The sequence below is a fragment of the Dipodomys ordii genome, unplaced genomic scaffold (genome assembly GCF_000151885.1).
Source record: "Dipodomys ordii isolate 6190 unplaced genomic scaffold, Dord_2.0 Scaffold35, whole genome shotgun sequence".
In the NCBI taxonomy this organism is placed as follows: domain Eukaryota; kingdom Metazoa; phylum Chordata; class Mammalia; order Rodentia; family Heteromyidae; genus Dipodomys; species Dipodomys ordii.
This window is the reverse complement of record NW_012267251.1, coordinates 8,948,912-8,971,492: the sequence shown is the minus strand read 5'-3', so window position 1 is coordinate 8,971,492 and position 22,581 is coordinate 8,948,912. Positions and strand designations below refer to the sequence as shown.

General features: G+C 50.8%; 1 protein-coding gene across 3 annotated transcripts in view; it reads right to left on the bottom strand.

Moving 5' to 3' along the window:
- Positions 1-15,619, bottom strand: part of Ppfia4 (protein tyrosine phosphatase, receptor type, f polypeptide (PTPRF), interacting protein (liprin), alpha 4) — a 37,773-nt gene extending 22,154 nt beyond the window's left edge. For 2 of the 3 annotated variants that reach the window (XM_013017349.1, XM_013017350.1), the window contains exons 1-13: positions 14,980-15,619; positions 11,640-11,741; positions 11,063-11,227; positions 10,701-10,775; positions 10,492-10,581; positions 9,923-10,114; positions 9,507-9,653; positions 9,100-9,234; positions 5,629-5,712; positions 5,227-5,358; positions 4,886-4,948; positions 4,179-4,270; positions 1,975-2,083 (exon numbers count right to left, since the gene is read on the bottom strand). In XM_013017349.1, the coding sequence (XP_012872803.1) occupies positions 1,975-2,083; positions 4,179-4,270; positions 4,886-4,948; positions 5,227-5,358; positions 5,629-5,712; positions 9,100-9,234; positions 9,507-9,653; positions 9,923-10,114; positions 10,492-10,581; positions 10,701-10,775; positions 11,063-11,227; positions 11,640-11,741; positions 14,980-15,213 (1,620 nt within the window). In that variant the 5' untranslated portion in view covers positions 15,214-15,619. The remainder of the gene's footprint in view (positions 1-1,974; positions 2,084-4,178; positions 4,271-4,885; positions 4,949-5,226; positions 5,359-5,628; positions 5,713-9,099; positions 9,235-9,506; positions 9,654-9,922; positions 10,115-10,491; positions 10,582-10,700; positions 10,776-11,062; positions 11,228-11,639; positions 11,742-14,979) is intronic. The other variant, XM_013017351.1, reaches the window with a different exon arrangement.
- Between the last annotated feature and the right edge of the window lie 6,962 nt (positions 15,620-22,581).

Here is a 22,581-nt window from a genome sequence, read left to right as displayed (position 1 = left end):
TTCCTCAGTAGCACATACACAGAAAAAGCTGCAAGTGGCACAGTGGCTCAAATGGTAGAGTGCTAACCTTGAGCAAAAGAAGCTCAGGGACAATGCCCAGGCCCTGAGTTCAAGCCCCAGGACTGGCAAAAAAAAAAAAAAAGACCCCTGGATAGCTGAGGAGCAGGACTTTGGCTGCTTTACTCAGACCATTTTAAAAATGCAGAATCCCACTGATATTGATCTGTTAATGTTGCATTCTAAGAGATTCTTCTTGAAGAAAGAGCTAGCAGACTGATTACAAACAGATTATCTGGAGAGAGAGATTATCTGGGTTCAGATCTTGGCTACATTAAATAGTAGCTGGATAGCTGTGGCAAAGTTGCTTAACCTCTCTGTACCTCATTTTATCTGTACAAGGAGGACAATAAGAATATATGTATGCCTCACAGGTAGTTGTAAGGCTTCAATGAGGCATATATAGTACCCAACACACAGCAGGCTCTCTATAAAGGCTAATGACTTCTACCTAAGAAACATCAGGCAAGGTAACTAGCCAGGGACCAAGAGACCCAACAAGCCTGTCTATCTTGTGTGCTTTGGAGTTTCAGTACATCACAAGAATTTCTGGTTAACCCTGAGAAGTAGCAATTTTTCAGAAATCATCTTATGACATCTTCAATAGACAAAGGCTCAGGAAAGGAATAGCATGTGCTTGGGCCAGGAAAGCAGAAGAACAGGGAAAGGAATAGAGGGGTCCAGGGACAAAGATGGGCTCTCACACACAAGCTCCCAAGTTTCTCCTTAGGGATGTCTTCTACCTCCCGTGACTTTAGTCTAAGCTCCCTGGATGCTACTGTTGTATTCTTTTTTTTTTTTTTGGGGGGGGGGCGGTCGTGGGCCTGAACTCTGGCTAGCGCAGCGCTCTACCACTTGAGCCCCAGCGCCAATTCCGGATTTTTTTTTCTGCTTATGTGGTGCTGAGGAATAGAACCCAGGGCCTCATGCATGCAAGGCAAGCGCTCTACCACTGAGCCACCTTCCCAGCCCTACTGCTGTATTCTTATAAACAGATGAGTGAAGGACTGAAGGGAGGGAGAAAAAAGGAGTACCTTCAGACTTTTTTTCTTATCAGGGATTAAACTCAGGACCTCACACATGACAGGCCTGGGGTTTACCATCTGAGCTATGCCTCCAGCCCTTCCCTTTGAATATTGTTTTTGAGATAAGGTTTCACTTACTTTGCGAGAGCTGACAGATCTTCTTCCTGTCTCAGCCTCATAAGTGCTGAGATTATAGGCATGCACTGCCACACCTGACCTCAAATTAAAGGCTACTTAAAGGCCAAGATGAGTCTTCCCCAATCCAACTAAGAGGTCTTTCTTTCTCCATCTAAATCTTACAGTGTCCCAGAAGACCTAGACTCAAGACGCAATAAGACTAACAATTAGGGGACCAAGCAGGAATCTGGCTTCTCCAAAAGATGGAAGTCAGCCCTTGTTGGCCCCTCATCTTCTTTTCTTATCCCTTAATCTCCATAACCAACTCAGCAAGAAGCCACAGCTGCTTCTCAGAAACCCCAGGTGTCATCCCCAGGGCCAGTTAACATGTCATTCCCTCCCTCATCTCCCATAAATCACACTTTTGTTCCAGGAAGCCAGCCAATCCCCTCTTACCCCTCCCCCAGCCCCTTCGTGGCCACCAGAAACACACCGCACACCCAAGCACACGTGCCCACACTTCAGCGTGGCCTCAGGAGCTGGCTGGCCACCTCCCAGCCCCCACCTCTTGTCCACTAGGAGGCAAGTGGGGGTCACAGCTGCTGCAGTTGACGATGGCCCCAACTCCAAGGCTGCAGCTGTTGTTGCCATGGGGGAGGCAGGAGAAGGCTTTGCACCACACGCCAGCCGTCTGTGCCACTGGAGCCAGGCACGCGGCTGAACTGACCCCAGACTCCTGAGGGAGACACACACGCACACACACTTCCACCCTCACCTTGGCAGACTCGTCCCTCAGTGCCGAGTAGAGTCGATGCAGGCCTGGGGGTGCGTGGGTGGTTGTGCTCAGGGAGAAGCGCAGGTCTGCTGCACTGCCCACATGAGACCTTCAGGGAGCAAGATAGACAGGCCCTGAGGACTGAGAGCCCCAGCTCAGACCCCCTGGGCCAAATGAGTCAGAGATCTTCCACTTGGAGGGGAGCCTTAACGGGACATAAAGCTACCATAAACCTTTGAAGGACTGCCGGGAAAACCTGAGATTAGACTTAGTCCCTGGTGCTGCTGGGTGAGAGTGACCAGCAGCAGCCCATTTAGTATAAGAAGGTTCTGGTCTTGTGATACATTTTTTTTTTAAGTTGCGATTCTTTGATCTTCTACAAGTGCAATGGAGAAGGGCTCCAGGTACTAGGAAAGGCCAGTTGGACTGATCTTGAAGGTCTTTTAAACTTCTCTTCAGGGAAGATCCATGGAAGGTGTTGGTGTCCTGGTCTTCTTCTGGTAACTTATCTCAGGACTCCTTATAATCTATACTGAGTCCCTGTCTAAAATTCACCCTGGGTATAAACCACCAACACCCAGCAAAATGCCATTCCTTTTTGAGATAGTCCAGGTTGGCCTCAAATTTGTAACCCTCCTAGCTAAGGCTTCTGAGGTGTCAGAATAAAAGGTACATGCCACCACATACACCCCAGCCACAGAATATTAACCTGGTTGATATACTTCCCTCTCCTTTTCCCTAATTCAGAGACTGATTGTTATGAATGTAGTTGTGAAATTCTAATCAGAAACCTCTCCCTAGCCCCAGGAAACTTCAGGAGGCTCTGACACAGTGCCACAGACATAGGCAGATAAACCACCTTGGCTGGCTCCTACGCATCTATCCAAATGTTGAGACCTTAAGGTCACAGTAACAATCTAAAGTATGGAGAAACCACGCCTGCAACACTTCTTTCCTATGTCTTCCCAGCCCAGAACTCTCGAAGGAAACCAGGAGTGGGGGCTAGGTAAACCTACAAACTACATCAGACACCTGGAGGGAGGCAGAGATCCTGCCTAGGCCCCTCCTCTTCCCTGCAACTCACACCAATTCCATGATGGGTCCAGTGACTCTGCAAATGCTTAACCAGTAAGAGATGCAAGCAGTAGCAAGGGCTTGGGGAATTCCAGACCAACCAAATCTTATTAACTGAGGGTCTGTCCCTTCTAATGAACCTACAGAAAGGACAAGAGGAATCTCAACTACCATTGTCTGCCTCTGTCCTTTGCTCCTATGAACCCCCATATACAATAATTTCTGATGAACTTGAAGCTTAGAACTTGAGTGTCCACTGCCCAGATGTTTCAAGCTCCAGCATCTTTCCCTCATTCTAGCACTGCCTCTACGCATTCAGATGAACATTCCCTAACCCTTTCTTCACAGCGGCTGAACCCTGTTTTCCTGAAACAGGAAGAACACTGAGCAAAGGGAACCATAAGGGTTCCATCTAAGTTTTTAGAGAAAACAGCCAGAAAGCATGGAACCTTGAGTGGCATCATCTGCTTCAGTCTCCTTGACCCTGATCCTATCTCTCTGGACTGAGAATGGAGGGCAACCATGAGGTCTGTACACAATGCCAACAGCTTCACAAAATGTGGAGGTAAATCTAGAGGTTCTCTAAAATGTGCATGGAAGCTCCATCACCGTGTCTGATAATGGGATGCTATAACCATGTAACTGATTATCATGGCATCTTCTGACCATAGGAAGTTTTGACCGACTCATTTCAATCTTCCTGCTGCCTTTCCAACATCATCTACTTTCCACTTCATCTACTTGAACTTGGGTTGGTCCTCACCTCCCAATGAGCAGAGTGAGCTAGAGTGAGTGGCTCTCCCTGCCAGGGGACCATGGGACAGGAGAGCGCATGATGTGGCCGACCTCTCTCAAGGGTAGGCTCTGTCAGTGACACAAGAAGCATGGCCCATGTGGACAAGGAGCCCCCTCTGCTTACTTGCCTCACTGTCCCTCAGGGGATAGAACACCCTACCTAACTGCCCATTTGAGTTCCATGACTGACCAAGTACTTGAAGCTTCAGTATCCCACCCCCAAATGGGAGGAGGGCCCTAAGATCCTGGGCAGCCTTCAGATGAGGGGACACCTCCTTTCTCAAGGTCCATCCAGGACCCCATCCTGGCAAACCCTGCCTCCCGTGCTCCAGTACCTGGAGTGGATGCCATCCACAAACGGCCCCCCTCGACCCTTCAGCTGGTCCACCTCTTGGCGCAGCTTCTCAATCTCTTCAGACAGGCGGCCCTGTGCCAGGCAGACACAGGGTGGGGTGGGGGCCAGGGAGGGGCAGAGAGGAAAGAGTGGACATCAGAGAGGGACAGAGAGGACAATGGAGTTGGGGAGAGGCAGAAGAGTACACCTAAGGCCTGAAGTAAGGGACCCCAGCCCAGGACCACTGATGACACCAAAGAGAAGAATATGACTGGAAAGTGAGCAGGTCAGCCCGGGAGACCCTGGGAATGGACTCTACGGAAAGAGATGGACTGACCCTCATTACCAGACAAAAGCATAGCAACTGAGGTTGGGCAGCAGAGGGGCCGGTGCGCTGCCACATACTGCTACGGCAGAGGCAGTCGTCAATCCTCCCCTGCCACCAAAATCCTCTCACAGATCCAGTCCCTGGCCCTGAGTCTGCTGCCCACGCTGTGCCCTGTGTTTACACCTCTATTCTTCACCTCTGGGTAGTAATACACACAATGTCTGTACTGTGTTGGGCTGTCATGAAAAAACGCTGTGCATGGACTAAGAGAGGCTGACACAGAGCTGAGTATCAGAGCAGCTGCATGACATCCAGGTGTGTCCTTTCCTGGGACACCCAGGCCCTCCCAGGCTGGACGGGGCTGGCCAGCAGCTGGGTACCTTGTGATGGTGCTGCTCCTCAATCTGGCGCTGGGAGCTCTCCAATTCCTGGATCAGCGTGTTCTGGGGGAGAGCAGCTGTGAGCCAGGTCCTGGCTCTGGCTCAGGCCTGTGCCTTCATCTCCCAGGTAGAACAGACCCTCCAGGCCTGGGGTCTCATCCTGCCTCACCAGGCCCAGCTGCTGTCCAGACCCACTCACTGAAGTCCCCGCCATGCCCGTCTGCCTCACCATGACCACACCCCTCTTCTCATGCTCCCTCTCATGTCCAACCTCTAGCCTTTGGACAGGCTCCATCCACCCACCCACCCATTCCCCACCCCAACCTCCAGGCCCTCCGCACCTTCTCCTCCAACGCGGCCATACGCTCCTTGAGGTGGAGCTGCAGGCGTTCATTGGACTCACTGAGCAACCGATCCACAGTGTCTGACAGCCGCTTGTTGTGGTCTTCATTCATCTTCTCCCGCTGGCGCACCTGCACAGCCGCCGGCCTTCAGAAGGGCCTGGTGCTGCCCTCTCCAGGAGCCACCCATTCCCTCTGCAGTGCTGCCCCCTTCACCTCTGCTCTCAGGCTCTCTCCACCACCTCCTCCCCCATCTGCCAACCTCTTTCTGGCACTGTGTGGCTCTCTCTGTGGACAGGCCTTTCCTCTGTGTCCCTCCTCCTCTGAGACCCTCCACAGCCCAACCTGTGAGCCTGCCCTGGGAACAGGGAGGTGGCCTGAGAGCTAGCACAGTGCCCTCACCCTTGCCAGCTCCTGGTTCTTCTCCTCTAGCTGCCCTTCCAGCTGCCGCAGGTGCTCCTCAATGTTGCCGTGCCGCTCCTCAGCCTAGGGGCAGGGATGGGTCAGTGCACCCTGAGATCTTCATTCCTCCTGCTCAGGTCCCCATATCCCACAGTGGCTTTGACTAACAAGAAGACCTAGCCCTATGCTACTTATCATCTTGGGAGCAGAACTACCATCACCACTGCCCCTGACCCCTGCTGGGACCCTGGCTTCCTTCCTGCTCAGGGTTAGCCTTAAAATACCTCAGAGCAGCAGGTCAATGGTAGCTCATGCCTATAATCCTAGCTACTCAGGAGGCTGAGATCTGAGGATCATGGTTTGAAGCCAACTGGGTCAGGAAACTCCATGAGATTCTCATCTTCAATTAATCACAGAAAAAGCCAGAAATGGAGCTGTGCTTCAAGTGGTAGAGCACTAGCCTTGAGAAAAAAAAGAGTCCAGGGACAGCATCCAGGCCCAAAATTCAAACCCCAGGACCAGAAAAAAAAAATCCAAAGCTGCTGGGCACATGGTGGTCACAACTATAATCCTAGCTACTCAGGAGGCTGAGATATGAGGATTGCAATTTAAAGCCAGCCTGGCCAGGAAAGCTCATGAGACCCTTATCTCCAATTAAGTGCCATAAAAACCAGAAGTGGAGCTGTGGCTCAAGTGGCAGAGTACTAGCCTTGAACACAAAAGCTTAGGGACAGTGCCCACTCCTGGAGTTCAAATCCTAGGACTGAAACCAATTTTTTTTAATTCCAGAGCTGACAGCTCAATAAGACTATTAATCCTTTCCCCATGCTTTCAGAAGGGGAAAAAAACTGCTTGAAAGAAAGAGCTTTCAGGGACTGGGAAGGTGGCTCTGGTAGAGCACTTGCCTTGCATGCATGAGGCCCTGGGTTCGATTCCTCAGCACCACATAAGCAAAAAGAAAAAAGCCGGAAGTGGTGCTGTGGCTCAAGCGGTAGAGGGCTAGCCTTGAGCTGAAGAGCTGAGGGACAGCGCCCAGGCCCAGAGTTTAGGCCCCACAACCAGACCCAAAAAAGAAAGAAAGAAAGAAAGCTTTTAGCCAGGTGGTGGCTCACGCCTATAATCCTAGCTACTCAGGAGTCTGAGATGTGAGGATTGCAGTTCAAAGCCAGCCCAGGCAGGAAAGTCCATGAGACTCTTATCTCCAATAAACCACTAGAAAATCGGAAGTGGCTCCGTGGCTTAAGTGGTAGAGCACTTGCCTTAAGCTGAAGACCTCAGGGACAGCACTCAAGCACTCAGGCCCACAGTTCAAGCCCCATGAGAAAGAAAGAAAGAAAGAAAGAAAGAAAGAAAGAAAGAAAGAAAGAAAGAAAGAAAGAAAGAAAGAAAGAAAGAAAGAAAGAAAGAAAGAAAGAGGAGGAAAGAAAGAAAGAAAGAAAGAAAGAAAGAAAGAAAGAAAGAAAGAAAGAAAGAAAGAAAGAAAGAAAGAAAGAAAGAAAGAAAGAAAAGAGGGAGGGGGGCTGGGAAGGTGGCTCAGTGGTAGAGCGCTTGCCTTGCATGCCTGAGGCCCTGAGTTCGATTCCTCAGCACCACATAAGCAAAAAAAAAAGCCGGAAGTGGGGCTGTGGCTCAAGTGGTAGAGCACTAGCCTTGAGCTGAAGAGCTGAGGGACAGCGCCCAGACCCAGAGTTCAGGCTCCATTACCGGACCCCCCCCAAAAAAAAGAAAGAAAAGAGGGAGGGAGGGAGGCAGGGAGGGAGGGAGGGAGGGAAAGAAAGAAAGAGAGGCGGACTGGGAAGGTGGCTCAGTGGTAGAGTGCTTGCCTTGCATGCCTGAGGCCCTGGGTTCGATTGCTCAGCACCACATAAGCAAAAAGAAAAAAGCCAGTAGTGGCACTGTGGCTCAAGTGGTAGAGTGCTAGCCTTGAGCTGAAGAGCTGAGGGACAGCACCCAGGCCCAGAGTTCAGGCCCCACAACCGGACCCAAAAAAAAAAAAAAAAAGAAAGAGAGGAAGGAAGGAAAGGAAAGAAAGAAAGTGCTTTCAAACATTATGGTGCATCTCCATAGACAGCACTATACTGGCGCATGGGCTTAATACTGAGTGCCTGGGTTCAGACCCAGATTCCTTCCCAGCACCACTGTGACTTTGGGAAACCGCTGAACCTCTACATACCTTAGTTCCAACTGTAATATGTGGATAATGATACCACCAATGACCACTGGTCCCTTACCAGGACTAAGTGAAATAGTCCACAGCAAATGCTTTGAACAGTGAGCATTCCACAGTGCTACTAGCCTCTGTTACCGAACCAGCTCAGGTAGCAGCGCCATCTCCCTTCCTCTTCTTTTACCTCCAGAGATGGAGACCCTATTGTTTCTGCTGGCAAGATACTATAGAACACCACAGACTAGGAAACCCTTCCTTAGAACCCTTCTGCTATGACTCACTTAACATATTAATCACTTCAGCCCATCCCTTCTTGTCAGTTTTTGCTTAGCTTCCTACACATAACAGCTTCTGCTGTGATTTAAACTCAGCCTTTCATTCTTAAGGGCTGGGAGACTGAAGGGACCAGCACCAACTTCGCCATTGAAGAGATTTGGACACTAAGGCCCCACTAAGCAGTGAAGGACTTTCCCAGGTCACAAAACAGGATATCGGTAGAAGCAGACTGAGGCATAGCCAGGTGTGAGTTCCACCCCCAGAGCACCTGACCAGTCTCTATTCTGCAGAGGCTCACGCACCAGGTGCTTGTGAAACCCTGGCTTCCTTTCCTCCTCGGGTCTGGGCATAGCGATGGTGATCCCACATAAGACTCCCCCAAAAAAGCCTCTAACCACCTGAAAAGACTCCTAAAGTCATCTGACAAATGTATTGTGTCTCTAAGTTTGCATTCATTTACCTAGCTCTTCCAGAAGCTTCCTGTTTCAGCCTGCACACCTTTTAGGAAAGAGTATTCTGTAAAGTCACCGTTCTAACAGGTAAGATTATATTCCCTTTTATATTCGTCCTAAAGCTGAAATCTTCAAGAAGCCAGGAGCAGTCCCTACATCTAGAATGCTTCAAGATGTGCTTGACCTAAATTCTCTCTGCACATTTTCAGGGCCATGCACACTTTGATCCTATCTCCTCTTGGGTTTCCTCTTTCCTGAGATGAAAACCCTAGTCTTTCCATTCCAGCCCCATAGGAAAAGCTTCAACCATAATGTTGTAGGTGATCATGAATATCCTGCATATCAATGTAGATGCATCTCTAAAAGGACTTTTACCCTCCTTTTTACAGAACTGTGGGGTGATGAGGGCGGGATTGCTCTTCCAACAGAAACAAGGTGGTGTCTAGCATCAGGCAGTGTGAAGCAGTTCTCTGGTTCTAGCCTGAAGTGCCTCCCATCTCTCCACACCTTGTGTGGCTCCATAAGAGCTCAGCACACAGGGGACAGAGACAGATCCCAGGCCCCCGACACACTTGCCTTGGTGAGAGCTGCAATTCTCTGGGCCAGCTCAGCCTCCACCTCTGGCAGAGTCTCTGCCTTGCGCATTGTCTGCTGCAGCTTCTGCTCTGCCACCTCCAACAGCTCCTGTAGGTGACGGGCCTTCTCTTCACACTAGCGAGGTGGGGTGAGGAAAAGATTCAAGAGAGTGTACTAGGACCCTAGCCACATGCCATCTCGGCGGAGGGGAGGTAGGTCACAGGTCAGACATAGCAGGGACAATCTTGGTTCTTGACTGTTCAAGATGCCTGAATTTCCCTTTCCCGAGGAACCTGCAAGATTCCCTTCCCTGTCCCCCACCCCTGCTGCCGGGCTTCTCTCTGGACCAGCATCATCTGAGGAGCCCTAGTGTCAAGTGAATCCCTCACCCCATCAGGAGTAGTTACCTGGCGGTGCAGGGACTCCTTGTTGGCCAGTTCATTCTCCAACTTGTCATTAAGGTCATGGATGGATGTGGCCTCACGCTGAGCAGCCAGATAGCGCTTCTCCAGCGTGGTAATTCGCTCCTCCATGTCTTCCTTCTGGGCCAGAGCCTGGGCAGAAGCAGAGGGGATGAGAGCAAAGGTCACCAACCTTTCCCTGTCCTCCTCCTGTCTGTACCTTCCCACCCACATGTGGCTGGTTCTAACCCAGAAAGGGCTTGATATAGGCTCCTCTGACAGATTCTGGCCTGACCAATCTTTCATCACCCCTGCCCACCCTGGACCGGACCTGTTCAAACTTGTACACTCCAGCTGGTGTGTGCCAACGCCCATACCCAGCAAGAGGAGGTGACTGACAGCAGGCATGCACCTTCACTCACCTCCCGGAGGTCCCGCTGATGCTTGTTGCTCATCTCCTCTGACTTGATGAGGTCCCGACGGGCTATGCCCAGGTCCTCTTCCAGTTCAGTCACGGCTGCTGTCAGAGTGACCAGTCTCTCCCGAGCCTGGCTCAACTCAAAGTTTTGCTTCTCCAGGAGCTCCTGTAGCTCCTCCACCCGGCCTGTGTCATCCTCCAGAGAAAGCAAGTCCTCTGTTAGTCATGGCACCCAGGGAGTCCCATACCCTGCCTGGTACCAGGGGAGAGAAGGTCCCAGCTCTGCCCCCACATCAGAGTGCAGCTTCTAGTACACTCCTGACAGCTGCCATGTACCCCCTGAAAAACTGTTTCTACAATTGAAGTAGAAAAGCATACACCATGCCTAGCACAGAAACAGAAATCCATATGTTTTGTTGTTGTTTGTAGATTATGGTGTGGGAAGAAGGAAAGAGGAGTGGATACTGCAGAGATCCCCCAATTTAATTCAAGTTATTTCTCTGTGGGACTTCCCACTTCCATTCCTGTCTTGAAGAATAGAGGCCCTTCCTAAATAGCATCCCCCTTACCTACCTTCCATAGGCGTTTTGGTCCCAACTCCACAGTCCCCTCCTCTTCTGCCACTCCATCCCGAACCCCTGCCCCCTGCTGCAGGGCAGACACCTGTAGGGCACAGCATTGAGGACAATGACTCAGAGAGAACTTCCTATACATTGTGTCAGGTCCATTTGGCAGGACCTCAGTAGCTGTATGTGCAGACCAAGGGCAGGTCGTCAGCTTACCTGCTGGTGGGCTCCTGCCAGTTGCTCCTCCAAGGTGGTAACTCTTTCCAGTGCTGCCCGGAGCCGCTCTCGCACCTGCCCAAGGAAAGGGGAGATGGAAGAAGAAAAGTGGCTCGGTTGACCTCAGACTAGAGGGCCTGGGCTTGATCTACTACTATCAGGTATGAGGAAAAGTAAAGGGCCTGCCAAGAAGCAAGTCCCAGGAGAGACGCTAACTAGAACTTGAAACTAGGCCAGCGGCAGAACACGGACGGTTCCGAAGCTTGAAGAGTCCTCCCTTATCACTGGATGCAGAGATCTGAGCAGGACAGGAGGCTCAGGAAACCTGGCTGCACTGGGGAGCCTGCAGGGGCAGCTGGTACCTTCTCATCCAGGGCCTTGTGGTGCTCAAACAGCGACTTGAGGGCCTTTAGCACCTCCACCTCACTAGAGACCCCCGAAGGTGACTGGGCCTGGCGCTTCACCACAGTCATCCGCAGTGACCGCTCATGGCGAGATACCAGGCACTCCAGATGTTCCAGAAGCAACTGGCAGGAAGCAGGGGAGGGCAAGAGGGAGGGCTGTGAGCTTGTGTCCCAGGAGGATACTAGCAGGACCCACATGATCACCCAATAGGCACAAATACAACCATACCACGGCTAAAATATTGGAATTCTCCCATGTTTCTCCTTAATTCAACATCCACCTCCAACACATCTACTCCAGCCTCTCCCCTAGGATCCCCAACCCTTCCATGACCCAGAAGCTTCAGAAAAGCCCAGCACTGGTGGCTAAGTCATATGACAGGATGATGCAAGGCAGGACGAGGTCAGGATGGAGCTGGAACTGCAGCTGCCTCTGGTCTTGCCTGTTGGTCAAGGTGGACACATGCTCACATGCATGAACACATGCACACATGTACATATCATGTACACATGTACACAATCACCCCCCACTTACCCTTGTGTTATTCCGTTCTGCTTTCAGCTCCGAAATCTCTTCCTCCCGCTCTAGAAGCTGTTCCCGACACATGCTCAGCTCCCGGGTTAAGGTAGCAAATTCCTGAAAACCCCCAAGGCCTCAGTACTTGAGGATTAAAGTAGTATCCTGCATACCCAAGTCCATAGTGAGCTACTGTCTCCCATCTTTCACTTCTGCCTGCAACACAGTGGAGCCCAACCAATCCTCCTGTAGCTAGTGTGAGCTTCCCCAACAGTGCCCAGGTCTGAGGCCTCTGTGAAGCTCAAGGGTGTGTTGGGATCCAAGGGAACAGAGCCCCACACAAGAACAAGAAAGTTAAGAGTCTGCTTGGCAGTCACTTCCTCCTTTGGCCACCAATGTGAGCAGATCCCACCCTCCCTCCCGCTCAGTTTTTCCGTTTCTCCAGCCACTCACGGCATCTGTAGAAACTCATGGAGGATCGTACCCTAGCTGGTTTGGTGGAGTGAGAGCCACACAAAGCTGACAGACATGGGGGGGAGAGCAGCACATTGAGACTCTTCTATCTAGTGACTCCCAGGAAGTTCTCTTCCACACCCTACCCAGAGTATAGCCAACTGCGGGTAGCCAGTGAGACAAGAAGATAGAAGAACTACAGGGGAGAGCAAGGCCACATGCAGCCCTGACCAGTCAACTGCTACATGGCTTCAGCCCTAGCTACCTGGGAGTCCCACTCACCACAGCTACAGCCCAGGGCCTGATGCTAAAATACTTGCCCCAGCTTCACTGAGTATCAGTGACTCAGTATCCCTTTCTGGTGAGCACAATTCTACATTGCCAAAGACCCTTCCTGCTTATCATCTTCCATTAGGACAAGCATCTAGGGTACAGAGCCTGACCCCACAGTTCCAGGCCCATCACAGCCTATCTACTGACCAGAAAGGTTTTCAGGTGATTGGGAAGAGGTTGCTGCCTTGCCCTACACTGCAGCCCCTCCCCGCTTGCACACCAAGAATCCATAACCAAAGGAAGAAGTCCCAAAGCTGTCCCCTCTTAGAACTCCAGCCCAGGCAAAAGAGGCTGGATGAGCTTTAAGAAGGGACAGGGAATGAGAGAAGCTACAGCATGAAGACCTCTGATCCTTTTCCTTGATTGTCCCTTTCCATCAAGGCTGTGATCAAGGAAGTCAAGATCACCCAGCTCACACATGGAAACTGAGGCCTGGGCTTGGTGCTGCTTCATCCCTCAGCTAACATTCATGCACACACAGAGTCATATTTATGCACACATACACCTTCATACACACACACACACACACACACACACACACACGCTTATACCCAGAGACAGGACTCGGTGGCATGTCCCTACCCTACACCATAGACACTGCCACTAAAGGGCCATGATGCTCTCTACACCTCTGGTCTCAAGTTGAGTGGCTACTTGGTCTTGGGCAGCCTGTCCTCTCTCTCCCTTACTCATCTGGTGGACAGCTACCAGAATACTGTCCCAAAAACGCATCTACAAAGTTATGTACTAACTTCTCAGCCTGTACGAACTTCTCAAACTTTTCTTCTGGCTCCTCTCCCATCACCTAAGTCCTAGCTAGTCCAGCTGTGTGTCTGGTGCAGTTTCCAAACACCAGCAAGAGTTCCAAACGCCACACTTTCCTTCTCCCAGTGGACTCTCCCCCTCAACTCCCACAGAGCCCTGCCAAAGTTGGATATAGCCTCTCCAGGACCTTTCCAGAATCCTCAATGGGGTACAAGCCTTCCTCCCTCCTCAGAAAACCATTCAGAGCAATCCACAAGGCATGGAATCAAATCTTAGCTCTTCCTATTTGTCATGTGACCTTGGACAAATTCCTTAGCCTTTCTCAACTAATTTCATTCTCTGATCCAGAAGACAGAGGTAAGCAATTCTCTCTGGGAATTGCTAATTAGCCTGATGTACAGAAAACACCACCAGAGGCAGCTATTTTTATCACTGATGCCATACCTAACCACCCTTCTGGGACTCCTTATCTTCCTCTACATTCTCTCCTACTCATTTGGATTCTCCTGTGCCTTCTTTCTGGTCTCTCAGGGCCAACACTAGCTCATTTACTACAGGGCATATTCAGGGTCTCAGACATGATAAGGAAGGAATAGCCCACCTGCCCACACCATCTCTCAACCAGACTCCATATTCTTGTTGATAAAACAGCACATCTGAACTCTGGGAAGAAAACTGACCCACCCTAGCCAGGCCTGGTTCATCTCCCTACATTTGGGGAAAGAGCCTGGCACTGAGGCTTGAGCTATGATTCCTCAGGGCTGCCTCCCCTGGCCAAGAAAGCACCTTTTTAGGCTCAGGACGGGCTACGTGATACATTCCAAATCTGGTTTCAACAGCCATCTCTATCTTAAGAGGAAGTAGAGAATGCAGGATATTCACTCCATCCCTGAGAACCATGCTCACAGACAGTTGCCAACCCCACTCTCAGGCTTGGTTACCAGGCAGAGTTCACAAGCAGAAGGATAACTGAAGTAGGTTCCTGCTCCCCTTCCTATCCTCAGAGTTCTCGTTTTGCCTGGAATATCTAATGACCAACTGAGTGGGGAGTAGTAAGCGATACTGAGCTCCAGGGCCAACGTGGCGAGAAATACAGAGGATGGGGGAAGGGAGCACATCACCTCTGAAGATGCATGCGTGCCCCAGATGCAGCTGCCCCTCTAACTTCCAGGTCACGAGTAACTGATCAATCGCTCCAAGTTTCCATCTCAGCCTTACAAGACAGGATGGCAGTGATGATGAACCAACCTCCGGCTGCAGGGATTAGCTAGCTCAGTCCACAGGAAGACACAACAAAGGGTGACTGCACTGCAGCGCTGGGCTGTGAGGTGGGCTGTCAGAATAGCTGGCTTCTTAGGCTCTGCCTGTCATTGTCTATGTTTCGTCTCTTGGGTTTTTCATCTCTGCAGTAGGGAGCTGAACTAGGTGATCTTAAGGCTTCTCCCACCTCCACTTTCTGTGATTTCCCTACCTGCCACCTCCCAGAATAGAGCTCGAGTGAGGAGCAAGCAGAGCAAGAGGCTTCCTTCCAGTCTAGGGTGCCACCTACTGGTAAGCTGGGCTCAAAGCAGCTGACAACTATGGCTGCCTTAACTTCCGGCATCAAATTCCATTCATTTCTCCTGGTGAGGCCATTCTGGGCAGAAAAGCTTTGAAGTGACAGGAAAAGGGAAGATGACAAGCAAATTCTCCGTGTATTCCATGTTTGATGTGCGAAAAGATGCCAAAGGTTGCGGTCCAATTCTGCTGGAATCAAAGGGACCCAGGGAAGAGAGAGGGGCTGAGAGGTGCAGAGCCTAACCCTTACCTGAGGGAGGGCAGAGTTAAGGTGGCGCTGGAGCTGGTCCCGCTCATGCAGGGCATCCTGGAGCCGGCTCTGTGTGGCTGCCAAGGTTTCCTGACTCTCTCGAAGGGATTCCAGCAACTTCTCCCGCTCATCCAGCATGTTCACCATCAGCTGCTCAAAGTTGGCGTCAGCATCGGCGCCATGGGGGGGCCCCAAAGGGTCCCCCTCATTGATTGTGGGCATCACCTCACACATGGTAGGGGTGGACAGGACCTTCTGCACGTCAGGGGATGGGGAGGGACTCACAGGGTTGGTACCCGCAGGAGGACCCAGAAGGGCACAGGTCTCGGAGTGGGCAGTGCCAGGCAAGAAGACAGGTGGGCAGGGGTTTCTGCCATGGCATCAGTTGCTCTTGCTCTGAAAGGAGTCTGGGGTCTGCAGTGCCCCTGTGGAATGGAGCCAGAAGGCCCGGCTTAACCTCTTAGGGCTGGGGCTTAGTGCCCTGTGTCCCCAGACAAGCAGGCAGCATCCAAGTGTGGCCATGACAGGCAGGAAGAGCAGGGCTGAGAGGCGGCCTTTGTCTTAGACTGAGCACCGGAGCCTGGCAGAGTCCCAGCTGGGTCTAGCGACACCCATGGCTTCTGGAAGGCTGTGTGGTCTGCAGGAGAAGAGAGCTCTGTGAGGACCTGCTAAAGGAAGGGGAGAAGGGCATCCAGGGGACGGGGGCAGGCCTGGAACCAAGGGGAAAGAAGGGAGGAGCTGTTGGCACAAGCCCCTTCTCCAGGCTTACTCACTCCAGTGGCACCTCCTTACTTCCCCCAAGGAATGCACATGCCTGCTGCCCAGCCTCTGCTGCCTGCAGCCCCTGCCCCACCCCCTGCAGCTGTCAGCAGTGCAGCCGCAGAGGTTTCCCACCCACGTGGCTCACTGGCCAAATATAGAAATGATTCAGTGAGTGGTAGGGGAGCAGCCAGCAGGCTGCCCAGAGCCCTCCTGAGACCTAAGGGTGGCAGGAGAGGAAGTGGGTCTCTGCCCTGCAGCCCCTTCAGAGTTCTTCCACACACTTGGGCCAACGCAAGTGTGGATGGCGTTAAAGGGTTTCGAGGGCAGGGATCCCAAAGAGACTGGACTTCTGGGGTCATAGGAAAAAGGCATGGTGGGGCTTGCCATCACTCAGAGGACACATGGCTGAGGCCTTGGAGAGGCACAGGTTAGGCACAGGGATAGGCCAAGAGTCCTGACCTACTACAATGTCCATAATTCAAGGGGGCAGCTCTGGCTCATGTCATTCCCTACTTCTGAAACCTTCCAAGGGTGGCACACAAGCCTGGCAGACAGCAGTCTTTGACTCTAGATTTATAGCTACCACCTCTGTGTTGGATCAGTGACTAAATGACTGAAATGAACCCCGGGTCCACGTGGGGATGGAGGATGGCTACTCTAAGTAGGCCTTTAGCCATCTCCTCCAGGCTGGGAAGCTATTCATTTGTTATCACTGCTGGCACCACCGGGAGTCAACAGCTAGGGATGTCAGTATGCGTAACATGGCTCCAGTGATTCTCAGAGCCTGACACTGCGCAGCCCAGTGGTCAGGGCAAAGAAAGACAAAATGTGGAAGCATAATATAGCTGGCAGCTTCTCTGCCAACCATGGCTGCCAGCCTCTTGCCCACAAAAGGGTCAGTACCTTCATCAGCTCTCGATGTCTTCCCATTGGACAAGAGTGCTAGAGGGACATGGCGTCCCAGCCCAGTGCTGAGTACACTGGAGACCTCCATAAATGGTGCTCTCCTTCCTCCCCACCCTTCAAGAACCAGACACCAAAACCGGACACAAACTTCCCACCATGGAGGGTAGGGTCCCCAGAGGGCCCCAAGGTGGCACATAGAACTTTGGCCTGGCAGCCCACACTTCCCTCCCAACCCATAGAGCAGCAGGGAGGGGAGGAGGAGGGTCACAGCCCCCTCTCCCCATCTCCCTCTTGCAGTTCCTCTGATCTCCTACTCACTGTGTCCAGGCCCTTCACTGAGTGCTTTACACTGCAAGGCTGAATGCTTGGGGTCCCTGTACCCCTGCCATAAACAGTCCAGGAGGAATCAGAGGAACGAAAGAAGGAAACAAGGAAGGGAGGGCTGGAAGGAGGAGCAGGAAGAACAGTGAGCTCAGGACCTCAGGTGCCCCGGGGATGGCCTGAGCCCTGAAGATCCCCAGTGCCATCATAGGAAGAAACCCAGAGCTGGGCCTTAGACTGGGGCTACACTCCCACCAGAGACCATCTGGCTGACAACCTCTAAGGTTGAACTACAGCTCTTAAAGGGATGAGACCATGGGTGAGCAGAGGTCCGCGGAGTAGAAGGCGCCCTATAGTGACAGGAGGACAGAGAAGTGAGTGTTGGATAAAGGCAGGCCTGTGGGTGGATCTGTTTTCAGTTTTTGCTTTTTGTGTTGTTGTTGTTTTGGGGGGAAGTGGGGCGGTTTGTATGTTTGAGACAAGTTCTGGATAGGTAGAGGTCAGATTGATCTTGAACTTGTAGCCCCACTGAATGCTGGGATGACCGGTGTGTGCCACCACACCCAGCATGGATGGAGGGTTTATTGTTGTTGTTGTTGCTGCTGCTGTTTTGTGCCAGTACTGGGGCTTTAGGCACTGTCATTTAGTTTTTCACTCAAGGATGGTGTTCTACCACTTGAGCCACAGCTCTACTTCCAGTTCTTTGGTGGTTAATTGGTGACAAAAGAGTCTCACAGCCTTTACTGCCAGGCTGGCTTTGAACTGTGATCCACAAATCTCACAGCCTGCTGAGTAGCTAGGACTGTAATCGTGAGCCACTGGCACCTGGCTATCAAATAGAGTTTTAAAAGCTTACAGGAGAGGTGCTGGAAAACTTCTCAGAAGAGGTTGGGGATTTAGCTCAGTGACTAGCACTTGCCTAGCAAGTACAAGGCCCTGAGTTCAGTCCTCAACTGTGGAAGACAAAGAATTCAGGAAGAGAGAGCAGACTGTTCTATTTGGTCCAGCTTGGCCTTTGGCAACTGAGGAGCTGTTCTTCCCTGGCCTCCTACAAACCAGGTGCTAGAAAGCCTCTAGAGGCACATAGAATGTGTGGGAATGTGTGAGTCTCAAGTATACACCCCAGAGATAGCTACACGACCCAATGTACACACACACACACACACACACACACACACACACACACACACTGCACAAGCCAGGGAGCAGAAGGAAACTCTAGCGCAGCCACACGGGGACACCTGGCTTCTTCTGACTCCAGGTCCATCTTTAAATAGAACAATTATCATCTCTGCCTAACAGAGGCCTCTCAACTCCTGCACAATTGTAAGTAACACTTACAGGTCCTGATTCAGAGGTGAAAGCTGCCAGCCCCGAAAGCAAGCATCTTCCAGGGGCTTTGCCTGGAATGTAGGCAGGCTGCAAAAGAAGACTCGAGGGTGAGTGGGTGTGAGGAGGCAGGGCAGGGAAAAGTAGGCCTCTGGCTTTACAAACATGGAGACAAACTTTGAAGCATCTTGGCTTTCCCATCTTTTCCTAACCGACAGGAGGACTGGGCACCTGGGTCTGACACTGCCCCGCCACACACATATTCTTGGCTCCCTACTGGACTACCAGATGGCAGGCCTCAACCACCCAAGCTAGCTCAGCAAGGGTGAGACTGTGGCCTTACTGTGCAGGCTGGGGCCTGTGCTCAACTGTGGTGGGGTACGGCTAGGTCGAGGGAGCCTCAGCGTGGAAGTCCCTTCAGAGCCAGGAGGAGGGGAGCTAGAGGGAGGGTGGGAGCCTGAGGCCATGGGGAGGGAGTGGTGATCCAAGAAATAATAATGATTTGTGGTAGCTGCTATGATTTATCAATATTTACCATGTGCCAAATATTAACTGATTTCACTCCTCACAATTCCTGATGAGGAAGATATAATCCTTCTCCCCATTTCACACATGTCAGAACTGGGAGTCAAAGTCATGTGAGCAAATTTCACAGCTGATAAAAGGAAGAACTGAGCCGGCACCAGTGGCTTATACCTATAATGCTAACTACTCAGGAGGCGCAGATCTGAGGATCATGGTTCAAAGCCAGCCCGGGCAAAAAAGTCCATGAGACTCTTATCTCCAAGTAACCACCAGAAAACTGTTAGTGGTTCTGTGGCTCAAGTGGTAGAGGGCTCACCTTGAGCTGAAGAGCTCAGGGATAGTGGCCAGGCTCAGAGTTCAAGCCCCACGACTAACAAAAAAAAAAAAAGGAAGTACTGAAGGTTCCATTTGTCTGACTGACTCCAAAGAGGGGGAGGGATGGAGGACAAGAGAATGAAATGCAACCTGTAGGCATGTCGTCACCCCCAAGGAACCAAAACACCAGGGCCTGACCGTCCTTACCTTATCAGGGAGATAGTGGCCTGAGGACTGCTAGCCTGCACTCCCTGCTGCCCTTCCACCTTGAGCCATGGAGAAGACATACCAATTACAAGGGCCATTTTCCCAAAAGCAATGACCTGCAGCCAAGGCACCAACCACCCACCCAGAGCTCTCTCTTCACCCTGGGTGGCTCCATACCCAGCTCTAAGCTACTGCTCCCCTCCTGGCTATGGATTTCCATAGGCTGCCCACCTGTCCTTCCCTCTCCTCCAGAAGCTTCTGTTCCTCTCCTGTCCAGCTCACCATTGCAAGAATCCAACACCTTCTGCATTTCACTGGGCCTGCCTCTTAGATTCCCTTCTCCATCTTCTAAATTCATCTCAAATACCACCTCTTCCTCTCTGATTCCTTCCAATGCATAGCATTTGGCCTTTACTGGCCCAAGACTGCTCTCTATTCCCTGTCTTTCCACCACATGATCATATCTAAAGATCCTCAGGTAAGAACCATTTCTTACTTAGCTTTGGAAGTTCCAGCAAAGAGTCCACATATCTGTGTTACCCACTGCTATCTGGGAAGTCCTTCTTCAACTGACATCAAAGAAAAACTCCAAGGTAGGAAAACCTGGCTCAAGGCCTGTGAACAGCACATTTAACTGACCCTCTGGAAACTACAGCTTTTTTTTTGTCAGTTGTAGGGCTTGAACTTAGGGCCTGAGCTTTTTCACTCAAGGCTAACACCCTACCATTGTGAGCCACAACACCATTTCTGGTTTTCTGATGTAAGACTCTCACAGACATTTCTACCTGGGCTGGTTTCAAACCACAATCCTCAGATTTCAGCCTCCTGACTAGCTAGGATTACAGGAGTGAGCCACCAGCGCCAGGCAACTACACCATCTTAAAAGCCAGCTGGGCTTACTCCTATCTTGAAAGATACAATCTGGAGCAGACTTATTGACTGGACACAGGCTCCTTCCTGGCTATATGTGTGACCCTGAGAAGGTACTTATCTTCTCTGAACCTCAGTCCTCCTTTGAGAAATATGGGTGACAGCAGTGCCTACCTTCTCCAATAAATTGACAGGAAGACTGCTAGTTCCCTTTCCCTAGCAAACACTCTGTCAATTAACTCTTAGCAGCCAAAGCTCCCAGAGCCCTCAAGACTAGGCCTTCTCATTTTCCATGTGGATAGAGAAAGCTATTTCCAAAGAATAAAGTTTTAGAGTAGCTAGCGACTCCTTCACAAACAATCAGTTCTCTGGGCCTTCCCAATCCACGGACACAGGAGGAGGTACATGCTTACTGAACAGGCAGGCTTCCCCCAGGGGCTATCTGTGAACCAGTCTCTTCAGATTCTCCTCAGGAGTTAGACACCAGACCATCTCTTTCCAAGGCAGGACTTATCACCCATCAGGCAAGCACATAGCATACTGCCCAAATCATGACACTGGTGAAAGGTGGAACCAAGACTTTCTGGTTCCAATAATCCTATAATCTGAGCTACTTGGGAGACTGAGATTAAGAGAATCAAGGTATAAGGACAGCCTGGGCAAAAAGCGAGACCATATTCAGAAAATAACAAAGCAAAAAGTGCTGGAAATATGGCTTGAGTAGTACAGCATCTGCCCAGCAAACACAAGGACCAGTATTAGCCAGGCACCTGTGGATCATGCCTGTAATCCCAGCTACTCAGGAGGTTGGGATCTGAGGATTGAAGCTCAAAGCCAGCCCAGGCAGGAAAGTCCCTGAGACTCTTATCTCCAATTAACCACCAGAAAACTGGAAGTGGAGCTGTGGCTCAAAGCGGTAGAGCGCTATGAGCAGAAAAAGCTCAGGGGCAGTGCCCAGGCCCAGAGTTCACACCCTATGACCGACAAAAAAAAAAAAGCCTCCAGTATCACACACATGCACATACACAAAGTAGAAGGAAGTATCACAAATAATCACAGGAGAACCCAAGTCTAAGTCTGTCCTAAACACACCAACAGTATGGCTAACCTCACTGTCATCACCCCAAAGGATTAATGACAAAGACAAATGGAAGAAAGGAGGACTACATGCTTCTGTAACCCTCCAAAATAGTTTCTCCTCTATAACACCCGAATTTCAGCCGTCACCAACCCTTTCTACCTTCAGACAGCCATGAAAACTGGACTTCGTACAAAGGGCTTTTAGAAGCAGCCTGGGGTGGAAAAAAAAAAAAAGTGAAGCAGCACTACAGATGCAAAGAACTCTGAGCTCACCTTTCCTACTGCAGTCCCATCATCTCTAAACCAGGCAGTTTATAAGCACCTGACTGAGATTCCCTTGTGTTCTAGGGCACCAATACTAAAAAGAGGTTTAAAAAAGCCCTGAAGTATTGTCAGATATGTGTGTGTGTGTGTGTGTGTGTGTGTGTGTGTGTGTTTGGGCAGTACTAAAGTTTGCACTCAGGGTCTTGCTCTTGCTAGGCAGGTGCTCTGACACTTGAATTGCTCTACCAACCTTTACACTGATTGTTTTCAAATTAGGACTTTGCCTAAATTGAACATGCCAACCTGGATTATGATCCTCCTATTTGTGCTTTCCTTTGCCAATAAGATAGCAGGCATGAATCACCACACCACGACATTGGTCAAGGTATAGTCTCAAAGCTTTTTTTAATCTAGATTGACTAGAACTATGATTCTCCAATCCTTACCTCACAAATTGCTAGAATTACAGGCTTGAGGTACTGTGCCCATATACTATTTTTTTGTTTGAGGCAGGAAAATCATCAGTTCAAGGCCAGCATGGGTTACAGAGTGATACCCTGTTGAAAAATAAATTATTTTTTTAATATTCTAAAAAGCTAAGGCCGGGGCTGGGAAGGTGGCTCAGTGGTAGAGTGCTTGCCTTGCATGCATAGGCCCTAGGTTCGACTCCTCAGCACCACATAAGCAGAAGATGCTGGAAATGGTGCTGTGGCTCAAGAGGTAGAGGTCTAGCCTGAGCTGAAGAGCTGAGGGACAGTGCCCAAGCCCAGAGTTCAAGTCCCATGACCAACAAAATATAAGAATAAGAATAAATAAAATAAATAAAAATAAAAAGTTAGGCCAGGGGCTGGGAAGGTAGCTCAGTGGTAGAGTGCTTGCCTTGCATGCATGAGGCCCTGGGTTCGATTCCTCAGCACCACATAAGCAGAAAAAAGCCAGAAGTGGTGCTGTGGCTCAAGTGGTAGAGTGCTAGCCTTGAGCTGAAGAGCTGAGGGACAGCACCCAGGCCCAGAGTTCAAGGCC